Source organism: Nelumbo lutea, chromosome 5, assembly GCF_056320005.1.
Source record: "Nelumbo lutea isolate HS-2025 chromosome 5, American lotus-T2T, whole genome shotgun sequence".
Lineage (NCBI taxonomy): Eukaryota > Viridiplantae > Streptophyta > Magnoliopsida > Proteales > Nelumbonaceae > Nelumbo > Nelumbo lutea.
The window spans coordinates 77,922,525-77,942,788 of NC_142688.1; the positions used below are offsets into that span (position 1 = coordinate 77,922,525).

The window sequence follows — 20,264 nt, forward strand, 5'->3', positions numbered from 1 at the left end:
TACTTACTTTGCTTGGAGAAAGTTTAGTTTATCATTTGATACTACTTTGTGTCTCAAATCATCAACTCTTTTAGGTTCATCTGATGAATCATCTAATAAAGCTATATAGTTATCTTTTAGAACATTAGTACTCTCAATGAGTTTGTTATCATCAAAACACATAGGGTCAACAACATCAAATTTTTTTTTCTTTTTCCTAAAATAGGTGAGGGTTCAAAGTAGTTCATTACATGCTATATTAATAAAAAAAAATATTTACAATCACAAAAGAATTGGAATACTTTTTTATTGTAAAGAAAAAATTGAAACTACTATGGCAATGGGGTTGAGATAGGGGATTGGGATTTGGAAGGGCAAAAGTTATTGAAGAAGGTACTTACTAGACCACGTTTAGTTATTTACCAAAACAAATGACTATGTTTAGTTTGATAGAAAAGAAAAAAATAAAGAAAATAGGAAGTTGAGGAAAAAAATTCTTAACAAATCTTGTAAAATTACTTAACAACTTTCCCTCAAATTTCTATTTTCAGTAGAATTCTATTCATACTATCTATCCAAATACAACATTGATGATTAAACTAATTATGTCTATCTAAATTCACCCATAACCAATTTAGGTGTTCTATAACATCAATGTTTTTGTTTTCATTTGTTTTTGAAATCACCACATTAGTAAAAGACAAAAACATATTACTGTTTTTGTTTTGAAAGGTAAAAAAACAAATTGGCTTTATTTCAAAAAACAATAGATGTTTTTGAAACCATCAAAATGATGTTTTTTAAAGGGAAAAATTCTTAAACTACCCATACTATTTAGCTAATTGACAAACTGTACCCTTACTATTTGAGTATTATCTTAAGACACCCCTATTGTTTCTAACAATTAACTAACTCTATCCTTGCCGTTAGCGTCCGTTAACGTTCCGTCAAAATCCGTACACACTTGACACCACGTGTCGTATACTTTTTTTAAAACCCAATGTTACCCTTTGTCCCTCTTTTCAATAGTTGATTGTAAATCTTGGGGGCTGAACTGTGATTAGGCATAGGTGGCAGGGTTTGAGACCGATACATCATCCGAGAAGTAGAGGAATACCCCTCCACCTTCTCTCTCTCTCTCTCTCTCTCCTTCTTCCCCTTCATTTTCTCATTCCCTTCCCTTGTTGTTGTGAACTATTTGGAGATGAGAGGATGTTTGACCATGGAAGTTTGGGATGGCTTGGTCCGGTTGGTACTTAATGGACATGCAAGTCTTCCATGGAAGCAAAGACTCTTCATGATCATGTAGTTTCTCCTGCAAGCTTCTATTTGGAACATACAACCATAGTCACCACCACTTGTTCATCCCTTCAATACCATCTTGCCTCTGACTACTCATCATGGTGATGTTTCTCTCCCTCTCTTTACTCATCCCTCATGGACTTCTCTCGTAACACCTGAGAGAAGAAAGAATTCTCTGCTCCCTTTACAAGAACTTAGACCGCGAGAACTCAAACTACAAGAACTCGAATCTTCAAGCTTCAAGAATCATCCCTCGTAGAGTACATCCAATTTCTCTTCTTATTCAAAAGCATTTGGCTCTTGAATGCCTTGGAGGTTGGTTGTTGTTTACCTATTCTAGCCACAGGAGAACCATCTAACAAGAACCCATTGAGGTCTAGATTAACCCTTACAATTTCCCGCCCAAAAAGTTCCTCGGAATGGTTTGAAGGAACCGAAAGTTTTTTCCCTTTCCATTAACTTTTGACGAAACTTTGCAACAGTTCATGAAATTGCTTTACAATATAAAAGAAAAAAAAACATTCAGAGTTTCCTTGAGAAATTTTCCAAGGTAGGGAAGAGCAATTGAGAAAGTCAACAATGAAAGGCCCAAAACCTCTAATTGCTACGCAACAAAACAATCAAATTTTTATTAGTTGCTTTCTCTCCTAGGAAATATAAAATTCCCAAATTTGTGAAGGAGGACAATCCAATAGAGATTGAAAGCTCAGGAACACGTTTTGGTCCTTTCAAAAACTATGGGAAGAAGAAGATTGACCCCTTCCCTTTTGGTCTCCCATATGATATCAAGGCTTTTTTTTTCTTCTGCAATAAGGAACTGATGTTTGGAGTTTGGCTCAGAAGGATTGAAGACGAGTGAGGAGGGCTTGAGTGGCACGAGCTTTCCTTTGAAGAAGAAATCATCAAAAGGGGAGAAGGAGAGGTTCGAGTATGTTCGATCGTCACTGGAGGCAGAAGATAACATGAAGTTGAAGTCCCTCTCTCCATCGGTTGCTACTAAGTTACTATCATCTTTGTTGCCATCTCCATTACTATTGTCATCTTCCATGGTTGGGAGAGCCATAGCAAAATGAGAGATAATGACCAGAGTGTTTGGTTGGGTCTTAGGGATTGAGAAAGAATTGGTTCTATTTAATGGTGGCATGGCACTGGCAAGAAAAAGAAACCTTTTTCGTGTCTTCACTTTTCACAGAGAGATTGACATAGGAAAAAGAAGGTCGAAGAGATTGATGAAAACTTTCATCAATTGAGTTTTATTTTGAAAATTTGAGAAATAGTAAAGGGCAAATTTGACATTTTGTTTTTTCATTAGCATTTAACGACGATGACAATTGTTAGAAATAGTAGAGGTACTTTAAGACAATATATAAAGAGTAAGGGTAGAGTTAGTCAATTAGCTAAACAGTAGGGGTAGTTTAAGAAATTTGCCCTTTTTTAAAACAAAATCAAATTTTGTAATGTAATTATTGTTGTAGAAAATAGGGGTATAAATCAATTAAACAATAAATTTTCTATAAATCAAATGTCAAACAACTAATAAAACATAAACCCAAATCAATAGATAAGTTGAGACATAATACAAACTTGTGACTAGGGATGGCAATTTTCCTCATTTCCCCAATCCCCATGGAGATCCGCCCCGAATGGGTTGTTAGATAGTTTTGTATGCCCTTAGCTTCAATCAAGATGATGTACTTTATGAGTTTATTGTAAATGAATAAAAGTGCATATTTGATTCATGTTCCCTTGGTATGTTTTTGTGTAATATCCTTAAACTGGACACTTAATGAGACTCGTGTTAGTTTAGAATGCTCACAGTTAGTGGGTCGGTTTGGAGAGACATAACCTGACAAGGCTAACATTATGGTGCCACCAAGTCGGTTGGGGTGGCCTGTCTCAGCTGCTAGGGTGAGACCCTAGGCACATACAGTGTAGGATTAATTGAATATTTGAACTGGACCATATTTTCAGTATTGCCCTGAACCTTGGAGATTGATGGGCAAAACTGGAAAGTTACACCCAACCCCTAGACTCGATTATGATACTGCACTAGGCGTCGGATTGGGCTGTCTTTGATGTACCAATCAGTGAGATCCTTAGCGAGGGTCAAAACCTGGGTATGTTGGGACAGTCTGAGAATTCATTTGAGTGGGTGATCATAGTGACAGGATCAGCCCCTTTGTCGGATAAAGGTAATGATCGGGGATGCACTTTCACTGATGGAAACCAAGACTGTCGTCAGTCGATTTCAATCGTTGAGATTTGTTTTGCAAAATATATTTTATATGAGATATGAAAGTATATATATTATGGTTTTGAAATGATTTGCAAAAGGTTTTAATTCCCGGGATTCATATAAGTAGAGAGTGCAACATTGTTCCTTGCAGCCGAGGGAGAGGTCCTCTTTTGTCGGGCAGTGTATGATCATTATGGGCTGAGAGGTTAAGTGTAAGACCATTGAGAATAATACCTGATGGGCTAATCTTGCATCTGCCCACAGTCCTTGGGTGTTACGAGGTGGCTTGGCCTAGGGACCACTTGGGGTAAGTGTTGGGCCCATAGAGCCCATGTGATGGGTTTCAGGGGGTGCACTGTCCATAACAGTGTATTCGGCCAGGCCTTGTAACAAAGGCTTGGCCGAACCCATGTGGCTGATGCGTAGATCAATGTTTGAGTCCCACGCCATACAAGGAAGCCCAACTAGGCAGCGATTTGGAAGGCTAAGTGAATACAAAACCTTAAATGGGCCTTAAGCCCATTTCAAACTGGGCTGATTTGATTAGTCATTTAAAGGGGCGAATTCTGAGATGGATCAGCTGATAGGATTGGACCCAAACCCTATCCACTTAGAGAGTCCAAGATCTAAATAAGATTTAGATATGGAAGCCTCCTAATTAGATTAGGAGATGACTGATCTGATCTGTAGATAAGATTATGATTATCCCTTATCACTTAAAGGGACTTCTAATCTAAATTCGTTTTCGATCTCCAACTCTTAATGGGATTAGGAGCTGATCCCTTTAAGATTATAAAAGGAGGAGGGGGCGGTAGCCTTTAGACATGCAAGCAACACACTCTTGTCTTCAGAGCTAAGATCACAAGAAGAGAATTCTGCACCCTGCGAATACTCTCTTGCCGCCTCCAGCAGTTCGATCTCCTACTCTCTACATGTGTAATCAAGATTTGATCTTGATATCAATCTTTTGGAGCTGTATTCACAAGCCATCCTATTGATTCTTGCGAATGGTCAAGTTCTTTTGGAAGAACATTACTGGTTCTACTCCATCCTGCACTGTGCCATCTTCAGTGGGAGCAGATTTTGGATCATTCCTTGGGCGTGAACACCTCCATTGGGAGATACTGTTTCTCCATATCAGGTATAATCCCTTCTACTCCTTTTGGTTCAGATGTAGTTCAATTTATGGTTCAAGAATGATCCTTGAAAATATGATTTTTTAAACAGGGAATTCGATTCCCAGTTGAAGGGAGAGAAAAATTTTTGAAATTCGCCATTGTATTCCGCAATATTTGGTCATTCATGTGATGGATATCTTATCCCTTCATGGGTGGAGATGGAGATGATTTTCCCCCGTGGGGACCAGGATGGGAAAATTTTCATCCCCATTAGAGGGGATGGGGAGAGCACTCCCTGCCCATGTGAGTTCGTGTGTAGTTCCATGTGGTACCATGTGTGTCTTGAGGGGTAGTGTTGTTGTTTTCATGGAAATAGTTTAATATAATATTTAGAAAACAACATTTATGCACATTATATTTGTAAAAAAGGGGTTAAAATGTCATTTATGTGAAAATAAGTACTTATTGTTTAAATAGTTCACCTAACAATATAATCCCAATAAGTACTTAAAACAAGTATAAATGGTTTAGAAAAGATCCTCCAAGCAACAATAAATATTAAAAATATAAATACTTATTTCTCAAATCACTTATTCATCAAATATAGCCTTACCGCCATTAACGCTTACGATACAATTTTTTCCATAAGGATTAGCTTGTATAAAAAAATTTGGAACTTAAGTTTTGAAAAAAATACAAATTAGTAGCTTGTACTTGGGGCCTAATCTCACTTTAATCCTCAAACCTCAAAACGTACTAATAAACTTAAAAAACGTGACACACGGATATTCAAAGAAACACACAAAACGCATCTCGTTGACTTATCATTGATTGATTGATTCATATTGGTTCACCCCGATTTGGACACGGTTAAAAACGAGTTGAACGAGTCACCGGGTCACCGACTCGGTGTCCGAGGCAACTCATTTCCAGAACCACCCATCACGAGTCCACCACGTCCAAATGAGTTATGATAGTGTACCCCTCTGCTTTCCAAATTCCAATTCCGGAGATACGGAGACAACTCAGACAAGAACAAGCTAAATAAATTATTATTTTTTTTAATTTTTTAATTAAAAAAGAAAAGAAGCAGAAACTCGTTTCCTCTGGTGTGTGGTAGCTGATTGGCTGGCTCTAGAGAGAGAAAAGTTTGTTTGTTGCATCTCTCTTTCTCTCTCCCCTCCTCAGAGGAGAGGACACTTGCTTCCATGACTAAACTGCCGCGTCTTCTCCGTCGACAAAACCGAAGCTAGAAACTCCAGACTCTCTCTCTCTCTCTCTCTCTCTCTCTCCTCTTCTTCTGCTATATATTTATATATGCATTTCCCAATTCATTCTTACATCAAACAAGGGACACTTGCTTGAGTCTGGTTGTTATTCTTCGGAAATGGCTCCCATCAAGTTCAAGCAATCTCCGACCTCAGCGGCTCAAACCCTAGCGGGATCTCCGGACGCGCGGCTTCTCGTCCGGGAGACAATTCGCATAAGCGCCAACCTCGCTTCTGCGCCGGCGTCGTCTGCTTCTGCTTCCTGCTCTCCTTCTACCTCCGCCTCGTCGCCTCCGTCTTTGGTTGCGGCCGAGAGCCGGGACCTGAGGACAGCAGTGAATTTTGGGTTTGTTGAGGAGGAGTTTATCGATTCCAGCTTGAGAGTTATTTGCCGGGAGGTGGTCGATGGCCGCCGGTGGAAGTATGTCGTCGAGAGGGATGGTCCTGGGAGTTTCAAGAAGGGTTCTATTCGTACTGTAAGCTTGGAGACTCCCCAGGATCCCCTCAATGTGAGTTCCGGAAGCTCCCAAATGCAATTTCTGGTTCTGCACGAGAAATTCGACTTCTTACTTTAATTATCTTTCTGATTTTTTTTTCGTTATTTTTCTCTTATTTTTGAAAGTTTAATTACTCATTCCTGCTATGATTAATTGTTCTTGACTGTGTAAGGTAAGACTTGTGTGACATTTCTTTTTCCTGTATGGTATTAATGAATCAGATATAATAATCCTTGATTTAGAAAATTAGTTATGCAATAATCCTTGATTAAGAAAATTGATAAATTGATTTAGTTTCTTTGGATTTGTGAAAGGTTTTTTCCCCCTTCACAAAGGAGGAAATTTTATCATTTAAATTCGGTAATACTCTTCTTTTTTGTTTAATTTTCTATTTTAGCGTTTACATATTTGCAATGCCATCATAATAGAAGTGATTCCGAAATGGTTCTGTTGGTTTCAAAGTCCGAGTCAGCCACATCATCTGGAAGTTTGCATACTGAAAGTCAATCCAGTTAACTGGTTTCACCCCCCAAATTTCTCTTATAAAAGTAGATTTAAAGTTGGTAATTGAGCTATGTCAAGGCTGTCTTGACCAGCTTATTTCATATCTTTCTTTCAATTTTTTAACACTGAAACAAACCAGGAAAGTGCGGAAAGCTATATTTTGTAGGTGCTTATTTTTTATTTTTTTCTTGAATGAAGTTAATATAATGTTTTTTATTCAAAATTTATATTTAACGCAAACTTTGATAGTGTTACCCGTTAAAAACAATAGCAAGTATCCAGTAGTTTTACCAATGAAAAGAAGACTTACTAAGAAAGAAAAAAAGACGTAGCAAATAACATCTTGTTTCTTAGATCCAAATTAGGGCCATAATCAATGACAATTGACTGAAAACTTTTGTATTCTAGAAATGAAATTAGAAAGTATATCTGAAATTTTGGCTTAAACTAAAGCAATGAACTCTCTGAATCTCAATCTTACTGAAAGGGAGACTTTCAAATGCTTGAAAGACACTTAAGGAAAAAAAAACTAAAATAACAGAAAATGGGAGCAGCTCCTGGAACTCAAAGAACACGAACCACAAAGTAATTTGAAATAAATCTTGAGCAGCTAGACGTGGTGCCTTGTAGTTCATAGAGGGTAAATAACTTTAGCCTAACGGCTTGGCAAGATGTATGGTTATGTACTTGTCCACTCCATGGTACGGACAGATCGGTTGTTGGCAGTGACACCAACCTGGTCATCAGATGGCTGAGTGGTTTGTGTATAGGATGTTGGCAGATCTCACATGCAACTAGAGAAGTTTGCCTCCAGGATGGACATCTGTTTCTCTTGGGCTCCTAGATTAGTCAACTCTCTAGTCGATTCTTTTTTTAAAGGTGGGATCTCAAAGGATTTATATGGTTTGAATATAATAATCCCTTGTAGTTTTCTGCTTTAATTTGGCTTCCCTTTTCTTAAATATCTGTCTCTTTACACATTTTCCTCCTCTTTTAACGGTTTCTTTGTATCATTATGGATTAGAAGTGTAACCAGATACTGTTTCCTGTAGACCTGTATATCTCTATATATTAGTTCTGGATGAATTGGTATTTATTCTAATATGTTGTTTTGTTAGGAAAAATATTTCATGATATATCACAACCAACTAGGTTTTGTCCTTGGTAATCTATAACTATTACATAGTTTAGTGTGTTGTGCGCTGTTTATGGTGACTTACAATTATGATATTGTAAGTTTCTTTCCCATAAAAAATAAGGGTCAAATCTAATTTTTCATGCATATTGTCAAAAGAAATTCTCACACCTCGATGAAACAATTTATGGATGTCAAACACTTTACTTATCCACTCTGAAATCCAATGTTGCTTTTGTTTCACATCTACTGTACGTACTGACATTACCTTTAACCTGTTAGTCATATTCTTTGTTATGATGGAGATTGTTTGTTAACTAGCTTATTGTTTATCTTTTCCTAAATTTGAAATTGTTGACTGTTCCCTTAGGCTGTGTTTGGTTTGAAGGAAAAAGTAGGGAAAGGAAAGGAAAGGTAAGGAAACCTTTACAAACATTGTATGGGTTTCCCTACCTTTCCTTTCCTTTCCCCACCTTTTCCCTCAAACCAAACATAGCCTTATTGTCTGTGCTCTATAGTATTCTTTTTCATTTCTAAAAGGTAGATGAGAATATTTACTCGTTCTATTCTCCATCCTGATTACTACATTAGCCTTTTCTTTAATATAGCAAGGTTCATGTTGGATTTGGAAGGTAAAACTTGTCTGAATGAAGGTTTGTTTAACTTTTGCTACAGGAATTGATGTCATTTATAAGATCCTATGTGGTGCCTGAAGGTTTCCCTGACAGTGTCACTCCTTCATATGTTCCATATATGTCGTGGAGAGCTCTGAAGGTTCTCTCTCTCTCTCTCTCTCTCTCCCCTTCTCTCTTCCCTTCTCTTTCTACCTACATTTGGTTGATATATCTATGGTTGTATATGAAAATAAGAGATGCATTAAACTGTTACTTATCAAGAGGAGACAAAGTGGATGCTAAGGGAATTAGATATATAGCTAGAATATTATGACCTATGCATTAATTCCCGTCATTGTTTTAAAATGTGGAGGTGTGACATGAAATGTTTAACCATTCTATGGTGTGAGGCATAAACCAGAATGCAAAAGGCATAAACCTTTGAGCCTGAATTTTTTAATCAATAATTAAAAACAAATAAATAGATAAGCAAAAATAGTAAACATCCCAAAAAATTGGAAAGATTATGAGAAGTTAGAAAATTTCATAATTGCAACTTCTAATAATAAAACCATCACATTTAAATATAAAATTGAAGTATCACCATATGAAGTGTCATAATCGCTAATTATACAAGTATGATTAGCTAGCAATAGATCACTTTCAAAATAGCAAATTTAAATTTCAGAATTAACAATTCATAAGAAGTACATAATATTAACATGAACAAGTGTGTCATCTCATATTCAAATGACCGTAAAGCATTGAAAGTAATCAAAGCAATGGTGCCCGGCACTTCTGTTTATAATATTTTATTATAAACTAGTAAATGTGCATGTGCATTGCATGTGGCAGTTTCAATGTCTTAGTAATAATAATCATTTCAATGCCCTTATCAGAACCCATGTCAGATCTCACTGAGCCTACCCAGTTAAACTGTTTGACTTGTCACCTGGACAAATTTCTGAGTGTTTCATCACAAACCATTTTGTTGCAAAAAAACTGTTGACTTGGTCAACAGTTAGATGACCTGATTGGTTGAATTCTTGACCTATTTGACATGGTTAATGGGCCATGGGCAAGACATTAATTCTCTTTTGGGTCATATTAACTTGTGAGGATCATAGGGTATAGGAAAACCTTGGCCTCTCATTTCAAGGGAGCTGTTAGAGTCGGCTAAGGAAGGGTATTTCAGTCTTTTCATCATCTGTTTAAGTATTATGTTAGTTACATATCCCATATATAGTTGGCTGGGAGAGTCTTTTTGACTTCTCAGTTTCACACTTCTTTCTCCTCTCTTTCTCTCCTTCTCTCTTTCTCTCTTCTCTATCTCTATAGCTAGTTCGACTGATCTATTTTCACATGGTATCAGAGCGCCGCTAAAAGGAGAAAGGGAGACTACAGCTTCATTCGATCAGATCCTCTTTCCTTTTTCTTTCTTTTATTTTTTTTCTTCTGGTCTGCGCAATCTGGAGTAAGTGTGGGAGAAGGCTGTGGCAATTCCCAGAGGTCTGCGGCAACCTATTCAGGTGTTCCTAGGGTTACGGTGGCCTAGTTACAGGTGAAAGGGGAGTGTGGCAGCCCTAGTAGAAGATTTCTGGACTGCTGTAGCCGTGCGTGACAGCCTTGGTGGTCATGTGGTTGTAGTTGTGGTGGTCTGAACCCTCTATTGAGCAGTTTCAAGAGGAATATTTTTTTTTGGTGGTTATGAAATCGTATGTTAACAGAAGTGGCCGAATGTATGCTCAGGTAGTATCATGGTGATTGGATGAGGAGATGCTGTACAGTAGTGAGTGTGTTGGTGTAGTACTCAAAGAAGAATAGTCGAAGTGTTTGGGACCTGTTAGAGTGAGCCGAATAAGGGTAATTTAGTAATCTTATGTCAGTTAAGTACTTTGCTTATGTGACTGTTTTATTAGAGTACTCTGCCCCACACTTAAGTGAGGGCAGTTTAGTCTTTGTAAGTGTAATTAGAACCTAATAAACACAAGGGGGTCGACTAAATGGAAGTCTAATCAGTTCGACTAAACCCTCCTGTTCTCTCATTCTCTTGTCTTCTTCCTCATCTTCTTCTTCCTTCTTCACTGGTTCGGACTACTGTAGCTGGTTCGACCAAAGCTCTTAACTGTTCCGTTACCTTCTTTCCTTCCACCTGTGTTTTTCAGGATCTCAAGACGGGGAAGAGGATTGGTGGGGGGCATGAAGCTGGTGGACTGTACTATCTTGACGGTGGTGGATCTTCAATTGCTCTTCAGACTTCGCTTACTCCTCTACAATGGCATTCCCGACTGGGACATCCATCTCTCAAGGCTCTCAAGATTTTGGTCCCGTCATTGAGTCATTTGTCAGTTTTGCAATGTGAGTCATGTCAGTTTGGGAAACATCGTCGTGTGTCCTTCAGTCCAAGAGTTGAGAGTCGTATGTTGAGTCCTTTTTCTTTGGTTCATTCAGATGTTTGGGGTCCAATCAAAATAGAGTCTTATAATGGGTACAAGTATTTTGTCTCCTTTATTGATGATTGTTCAAGAATGACATGGATTACTTAATGAAAGAAAGAAGTGAATTGTTTTCTATTTTTCAAAAATTCCATGCTGAAATACGCACACAATTTGGTGTTCCAATCAAAATTCTCCGTTCAGATAATGGTCGTGAATACTTTCTTACTTCATTTCAACAGTATTTAGAACAGCATGGCATTATTCATCAGACATCATGTGCATACACCCCTCAACAAAATGGGGTAGCTGAACGGAAGAACCGTCAGCTTCTTGAAACTGCTCAGTCTATTCTTCACCACATGAATGTTCCTAAACGTTTTTGGAGTGATGCTGTATTCACTGCATGTTTTCTCATTAATCGGATGCCCTCCTTCATTCTTCATGGTCGGTCCCCCTTCTCTATCTTGTTTCCCACTTTATCTCCATTCCCATTAATTCCTCGTGTCTTTGGTTGTGTGTGCTTTGTCCACAATCTGAGCCCTGGAATAGACAAGCTAGATGCACGCTCAATTAAATGTCTTCCTTGGCTACTCACGGACTCAGAAAGGGTACAAGTGTTATAATCCCATTACCCGGAAGTGCTATATCTGTCCTGATGTCACCTTTTTTGAGTCAGTCCCCTTCTTCTCAAGTCCTGAAGCACCCTCGTCTCCACCCGCACTTCCTCTTCCTCTCCCTGTCAGTGATCCAGTTCCAGATGTTGTTGTTGGAGTAGACTCATCACCTCATCCCATGCAGATCACCACTGAACGTCCACCAATCCGGCAAGTGTATACACGTCGAACGGCACCGGCCCCTCCTCCAGCTTCTACCTCATCTGCGGATCCTCTCATGGCTCCTATTGTTGAACCCTCAAACCTTGATCTACCCATTGCCTTACGGAAAGGTAAACGCAGTTCTACCCTCCATCCCATTTCCAATTTCGTTTCATTATCTCGTCTTTCTACATCACATCGCCAGTTTGTTTCCCTTTTATCCTCTATTTCCATACCTAACAATGTCCAAGAAGCTCTCAGTTCACCTGATTGGCGGCAGGCAATGGAGGAGGAACTTTCTGCTCTTCAACATACTCAAACGTGGGAACTTACTACTCTCCCACCTGGTAAGCATGCTGTGGGATGTAAATGGGTGTATACTGTGAAATACTTGCCAGATGGTAGTGTAGAGCGTCTGAAGGCCAGACTTGTTGCTAAAGGTTACTCCCAGTTGTATGGAGTAGACTACATGGAGACATTCTCTCCGGTGGCTAAGATTGGTTCTGTTCATGTACTAATTTCCCTGGCAGTTATGTATGATTGGCCTCTGTTTCAGCTTGATATCAAGAATGCCTTTCTCCATGGTGATCTTGTGGAGGAGGTATATATGGAGCAACCACCTGGGTTTGTTGCTCAGGGGGAGGATGGTAAGGTATGCAGATTGAAAAAGGCAATTTATGGGTTGAAACAATCGCCGCGTGCTTGGTTTGGGAATTTCAGTGAAGTGGTGAAGAGTTTTGGAATGAAGCAGTGCCAGGTAGATCACTCAGTGTTCAGCTATGACTCAGAAGCTGGGAAGATTCTATTAGTGGTCTATGTGGATGATATTGTCATTACTGGCAGTGATAAATTGGGGATTGGCAAATTAAAGGTATTTTTGCAAAACCATTTCCAAACAAAAGATCTTGGAACATTGAAATATTTCTTGGGAATAGAGGTTGCCAGGTCAAAACAAGGTGTAAATCTGTGCCAAAGAAAATATGTTCTTGATCTATTGGAAGAAACAGGACTGTTAGGTGCAAAACCGGCTGAGACCCCTATGGAACCAAATGTTAAGTTGAGCAGTGATACAGGAGAAGTATTTGAAGATCCTGGAAGGTATAGACGACTAGTGGGGAAGCTGAACTATCTAACTATCACGAGACCCGACATATCCTTTGCAGTCAGTGTGGTGAGCCAATTCATGCAGGACCCTCGTATACCTCACTGGGATGCAATTCTTAGAATTGTGAGGTATCTGAAAGGAGCTCCAGGCCGTGGACTATTGTATAAACCAGGAGGAAAACTTGAAGTAGTGGGGTATACAGATGCAGACTGGGCAGGCTCAGTGAATGATAGAAGATCTACTACGGGCTATTGCACATTTCTTGGAGGAAATCTTGTGACGTGGAAGAGTAAAAAGCAGACGGTTGTGGCCAGAAGTAGTGCTGAAGCTGAGTATAGGGCCATGGCACATACTACCTGTGAGTTAGTGTGGTTGAGGAATCTTCTACAAGAAATTGGGTTTCACATGGATAAACCTATGAGACTGTATTGTGACAACCAAGCTGCAATTCATATCTCATCCAATCCTGTATTTCATGAGAGAACAAAGCACATAGAGGTTGATTGCCACTTTGTGAGGGAGAAGGTCCTTGCTGGAGAGATAAACACAGAACATGTGGGCTCGAATGATCAATGGGCAGATTTGTTTACAAAAGCTCTAAACTCAGGGAAAGTGAATCATCTATGTAACAAGCTGGGATTATATGACATATATTCTCCAGCTTGAGGGGGAGTGTTAGAGTGAGCCGAATAAGGGTAATTTAGTAATCTTATGTCAGTTAAGTACTTTGCTTATGTGGCTGTTTTATTAGAGTACTCTGCCCCACACTTAAGTGAGGGCACTTTAGTCTTTGTAAGTGTAATTAGAACCTAATAAACACAAGGGGGTCGATTAAATGGAAGTCTAATCAGTTCGACTAAACCCTCCTGTTCTCTCTTTCTCTTGTCTTCTTCCTCATCTTCTTCTTCCTTCTTCACTGGTTCGGACTACTGTAGCTGCTCCAAAACAGGACCGATAATTTTTTTTTTCTCGGATGGGCAGAACCAGTTTCGTAGATTGAAATGGTGTCAACGGGAGATGCTAGTGGTGACTAGAAATCGAGTGTGATGATTTCCTCTAATTTTTTAAGTGTGCAGATGACATCCATCAAACTCAACGGTGAAAACTATGTTCCATGGGTTAAGTCGGTGGAAGTGTTTCTTAAAGCTAAGAAGAAAGTAAAACATGTGTGGGAGGAGAAACCTATTGCTGAATCTCCAGGTTTCAGTGATTGAGAGCAAGAGGATGCTCAAATCATGACATGGTTGTGGAATAGTATGAAACCTAAAATCAGTGTTAATTTCATGTTCTTAGACACAACAGAGGAAATATGGGAGCATGCTAAGTGTTAAGATGTGCCGAATAGGGGTAGTTTAGTCTTCTTCTGTTTGTTAAGTAACTTGCTTATGTGGCAGTGTTATTAGAGTTACTCTGCCCCACACTTAAGTAAGGGCATTTCTGTCTTTGTAAACATTATTAGAATCTAATATAGATTAAGGGGGTCGACTGGATGGGTTAACCATTAGATTTTCGACTGACCCTTCTTCTTCTCTTTTTTTTTTTCTTCTTCTTCTTCTTCTTCTTCTTCTTCTCCTCTTCCTGTTCGGACTACTGTAGCAGCAGTCGAAACATGGTATCAGAGCCATGCTCCTGACCTACGTCAGTTGGTAAAGCACCTCAGCATTGTTCGTGACTCTTCACCTTCGTTTCTGGTCAGTCGATGGAGAGAACTGGTTAGCCCTAGGTCAGAAACATTACAGCTTGTCTCTCTGCTGCGCATAACCTTCTTCAACAAGGAAAGTGACTTCAGCAGTGAATGGTTGATTGATATTCTCAAAGGAAGGTTGGTTCTCTCTTCTTCTAGTGTTACTTATATTTCTAGGTAGAAACCCTACAAGAAGCTGTTAGTATTGAGTAAAACCTAGAGAACTAGGTTCATTGTTGCCCTAGGAAGGGCTGTGTGTGCAGTAGCCGAATGGTGTAGGGCTGCTGTAAGTTGTTGACTGGTGTTAGGGCTGCTGTAAGTGGCCGAGTCGTGTAAGGTAGAATGCAATGACCTTGCCGAACTCCTTGTGGTTGTGTAATGCTCTCTTAAGTGTGTTAAACAAGTCTGAACTGGGTGCAACAGATTTGGCTGGGTTGTGGTGCTTGAGTGGTTGTAAGAGGGCCTCTATTTGTGATTAGTGAATGGTAAACTGATGCTTATGTGGGATGTAAGTGTGTGAAGTCAGCAGTAGTGTGACTAAGAACAAGTGTGTGCTTCCACTGTGGTGTTTTGAGGCTGCAATAGGTGCTGAAATATCAAACTGTGAACAACATCAATCAGCTTGTAGCTGAGAAATAAAGTTAGAGACAACTGTGAAAGAGTACAATGGTAGCAATAAGAGAGGGCTACGATGATCAGAAACCTAGTGTAGTAATTTCCTCCGACTACCTAGGGGTACAAATGACCTCAATTAAGCTAAATGGGGAGAACTATGTTCCATGGGCTAAGTCAGTGGAAGTTTTTCTCAAGGCAAAGAAGAAAGTAAAGCATGTAAGAGATGAGAAGCCACCGGTTGACTCTCCAGGGTTTGATGATTGGGAACAAGAAGATGCTCAAATCATGACTTGGCTGTGGAATAGTATGGAACCCAAAATCAGTGCCAACTTCATGTTCCTTGATACAGCTAAGGATATATGGGAGCATGCTAAGAAGCTATATTCTGGACAAGATAACACAACAAGAGTATATCAGCTGTATCAGGAGTACTTTGATTTATAACAAGGAACCAAAACACTAGAAGAGTACTATGCCTGCATGAAGAATATAAGGATGAACTCAATGTCTATCATCCCCTTACTCCAGATATTCAAGTTCAGCAACAGCAAAGGGAGCAACTAGATGTTACAAGATTTTTAGTGGGGCTGAAGTCGGAATATGAACCAGTTAGAGCTCAAATATTGGGGGGCTCTACGCTTCCTACACTTGAGGAAGTATTCTCAAGACTTCGTAGAATTTCTTTGGGCCAGACAGAGAACCCCACACAATATGATAGATCAGCACTTGTGACAGGTAGAGGTGGTGGACATAGTACAAGAGGGGGAGGTCATTCCAGAGGGGGCCATGGCAATTCCATGATTGGTCGGGGTGGCCGTGACTCAGGGGGAGGCCGTGGCAGAGGAAAAAACAACTCTACAAGGAAGTGTACTCATTGTGGTAGGGATGGACACACAATGAATTTCTGTTATGACCTACATGGCCCTCCCTCTAAATGGGATAATCATGCTGTAGCAGGTGAGGTTGCTATTATTGACAGTAAACTGATAGACCGAACACCTCCCACATCTACATCTACTTCTGGGAGGGAGATGGTGAGTGTTCCGCGTGATGAGTATGAACGGTTCCTTCAAACTACTTCACAGCATACCACTACCACATATGCCCAATTAGGTATTGCTTGCATGTCATATAAAACTCCTTGGATTATTGACTCTGGAGCCTCAAATCATATGACCGGGACTCCAGATGTGTTCTCTTCTCTTTCTGAAACCTTCACATCACAAACTGTTACACTTGCCAATGGGTCCTCATCTCCCATTGTTACACTTGGTGGGGGGGCATGAAGCTGGTGGATTGTATTACCTTGACGGCGGTGGATCTTCAATTGCACTTCAGACTTCCCTTACTCTACAATGGCATTGCCGACTGGGACATCCATCTCTCAAAGTTCTCAAGATGTTGGTTCCATCATTGAGTCAGTTGTCAGTTTTACAATGTGAGTCATGTCAGTTTGTTAAACACCGTCGCGTGTCCTTCAGTCCAAGAGTTGAGAGTCGCATGTTGAGTCATTTTTCTTTGGTTCATTTAGATGTTTGGGGTCCAATCAAAATAGAATCTTATAATGGGTACAAGTATTTTGTCTCCTTTATTGATGATTGTTCAAGAATGACATGGATTTACTTAATGAAAGAAAGAAGTGAATTATTTTCCATTTTTCAAAAATTCCATGCTGAAATAAACACACAATTTGGTGTTCCAATCAAAGTTCTCCGTTCAGATAATGGTCGTGAATACTTTCTTACTGCATTTCAACAGTATTTAGAACAGCATGGCATTATTCATCAGACCTTGTGTGCTTTCACCCCTCAACAAAATGGGGTGGCTGAATGGAAGAATCATCATCTTCTTGAAATTGCTGGGTCTATGCTTCACCGCATGAATGTTCCTAAACGGTTTTGGAGTGATGCTGTACTCACTGCATGTTTTCTCATTAATCGGATGCCCTCTTTTATTCTTCATGGTCGGTCCCCCCTCTCCATCCTGTTTCCCACTTTATCTCCATTTCCATTAACTCCTTGTGTCTTTGGTTGTGTGTGCTTTGTTCATAATCTGAGTCCTGGAATAGACAATCTAGATGCATGCTCAATTAAATGTGTCTTCCTTGGCTACTCTCGGACTCAAAAATGGTGAATCCCATTGCCCGAAAGTGCTATGTCTGCCCTGATGTCACATTTTCTGAGTCTGTCCCCTTCTTCTCCAGTCATGAAGCACCCTTGTCCTCACCCTTACCTCCTCTTCCCCTTCCTGTCAGTGATTCAGTTCCAGAGGCTGTTGTTGTAGACTCATCTCCTCATCAAGTGCAGGTCACCACTGAACGACCACCGATCCGACAAGTGTATGCACGTTGAACGACACCGGCCCCTCCTGCTTCTACCTCATATGTGGATCCTCTCATGGATCCTATTGCTGAACCTTCAGATCTTGACCTACCCATTGCCTTACGGAAAGGTAAACGTAGTTCTACACTCCATCCCATTTCCAATTTTGTTTCATTATCTCGTCTTTCTACCTCACATCGCCAGTTTGTTTCACTTTGTCTTCTATTTCCATACCTAACAATGTTCAAGAAGCTCTTAGTTCACTTGGATGGCGGCGAGCAATGGTGGAGGAGCTTTCTGCTCTTCAACATACTCAAACGTGGGAACTTACTACTCTCCCACCTGGTAAGCATGCTGTGGGCTGTAAATGGGTGTATACTGTGAAATACTTGCCAGATGGTAGTGTGGAGCGTCTGAAGGCCAGACTTGTTGCTAAAGGTTACTCACAGTTGTATGGTGTGGACTACATGGAGACATTCTCTCCAGTGGCTAAAATCGGTTCCGTTCGTGTCCTAATTTTCTTGGCAGTTATGTATGATTGGCCTCTCCTTCAACTTGACATAAAGAATGCCTTCCTCCATGGTGATCTAGTGGAGGAGGTATATATGGAGCAACCACCTGGGTTTATTGCTCAAGGGGAGGGTGGTAAGGTGTGCAAGTTGAAGAAAACAATTTGTGGGTTGAAGCAATCTTCACGTGCTTGGTTTGGGAAGTTCAGTGAAGTGGTGAAGAGTTTTGGAATGAAGCAATGCTAGGTAGATCACTCAGTGTTCAGCTATGACTCAGAAGCTGGGAAGATTTTATTAGTGGTCTATGTGGATGATATTGTCATCACTGGTAGTGATAAATTGGGGGTTGGCAAGCTAAAGGTATTTCTGCAAAATCATTTTCAAACAAAGGATCTTGGAACATTAAAGTATTTCTTGGGAATAGAGGTTGCCAGGTCAAAACAAGGTGTGAATCTGTGCCAAAGGAAATGTCCTTGATCTATTGGAAGAAACAGGACTGTTAGGTGCAAAACCGGCTGAGACCCTTATGGAACCAAATGTTAAGTTGAGCAGTGATACGGGAGAAGTATTTGAAGATCCTGGAAGGTATAGACGACTAGTGGGAAAACTGAACTATCTGACTGTCACGAGACCCGACATCTCCTTTGCAGTCAGTGTGGTGAGCCAATTCATGCAGAACCCTCGTATACCTCACTGGGATGCAATCCTTAGAATTGTGAGGTATCTGAAAGGAGATTCAGGCTGTGGGCTAGTGTATAAACTAGGAGGAAAACTTGAAGTAGTTGGGTATACAGATGCAGATTGGGTAGGCTCAGTGAGTGATAGAAGATCTACTATAGGCTATTGCACATTTCTGGGAGGAAATCTTGTGACATGGAAGAGTAAAAAGCAGACAGTTGTAGCTAGAAGCAGTGCTGTAGCCGAATATAGGGCCATGGCTCACACTACATGTGAATTAGTGTGACTGAGGAATCTTCTACAAGAAATTGGATTTCACATGGATAAACCTATGAAATTGTACTATGACAACCAGACTGCACTCTATATCTCATCCAATCCTGTCTTTCATGAGAGAACAAAACACATAGAGGTTGATTGCCACTTTGTGAGAGAGAAGGTTCTTGCCGGAGAGATAAATACAAAACATGTGGGCTCCAATGACCAGTGGGCAGATTTGTTTACAAAAGCTCTAAGCTCAGGGAAAGTGAACTATCTATGTAACAAGCTGGGATTATATGACATATATTCTCCAGCTTGAGGGGGAGTGTTAAGATGTGCCGAATAGGGGTAGTTTAGTCTTCTTTTGTTTATTAAGTAACTTGCTTATGTGGCAGTGTTATTAGAGTTACTCTGCCCCACACTTAAGTAAGGGCATTTCTGTCTTTGTAAACATTATTAGAATCTAATATAGATTAAGGGGGTCGATTGGATAGGTTAACCATCAGATTTTTGACTGACCCTTCTTCTTCTCTTCTTCTTCTTCATCTTCTTCTTCTTCTTCTTCTTCTCCTCTTCCTGTTCGGACTATTGTAGCAGCAGTCGAAACACTAAGAAACTCTATTTTGGACAAGACAACACTATGAGAGTTTATCAGATTTCAGGAGTACTTTAGCTTGCAGCAGGGAAATCAGAGCCTTGAAGAATATTATGCCAGTATGAGAAATCTTCGGAATGAACTTAATGTCTACCATCCCTTAACTCCGGATGTCAAAATTCAGCAGCAACAAAGGGAGCAATTTGATGTTACTCAGTTCTTAATGGGGCTGAAATCAGAGTATGAGCTTGTCAGAGCACAGGTATTAGGTGGGTCTGCCCTCCCCACTCTTGAGTAAGTGTTTTCCCATCTCCGTAGGATTTCTCTTGGTCCCACAGAGAATACCATACCTCCTGGTAGATCAGCACTTGTTGGGACACGAGGGGGAGCTTATGGAAACAGAGGAGGTGGTCGTACAGTTCGGGGGGGGGGGCGTGGTAACCCTATGTTTGGTCATAGTAATGGTAATGGTGGAGGTCGTGATTCAAGGGGAGGCTGTGGCAAAGGAAGAGGAAGCACTACTAGGAAATGTACACACTGTAGAAGAGACGGACACACAGTTAACTTCTGTTGTGATCTACATGGGCCAC

General features: G+C 40.1%; 1 protein-coding gene across 2 annotated transcripts in view; it reads left to right on the forward strand.

Annotated features, from left to right (window-relative positions):
* Positions 1–5,735: 5,735 nt before the first annotated feature.
* The window catches only part of RUS6 (root UVB sensitive protein (Protein of unknown function, DUF647)), a 52,348-nt gene continuing 37,819 nt past the window's right edge, over positions 5,736–20,264 (forward strand). The window contains exons 1-2 of one of the 2 annotated variants that reach the window (XM_088945623.1): positions 5,736–6,412; positions 8,715–8,813. In XM_088945623.1, coding sequence (XP_088801749.1) covers positions 6,023–6,412; positions 8,715–8,813 — 489 coding nt within the window. In that variant the 5' untranslated portion in view covers positions 5,736–6,022. The remainder of the gene's footprint in view (positions 6,413–8,714; positions 8,814–20,264) is intronic. The other variant, XM_088945622.1, reaches the window with a different exon arrangement.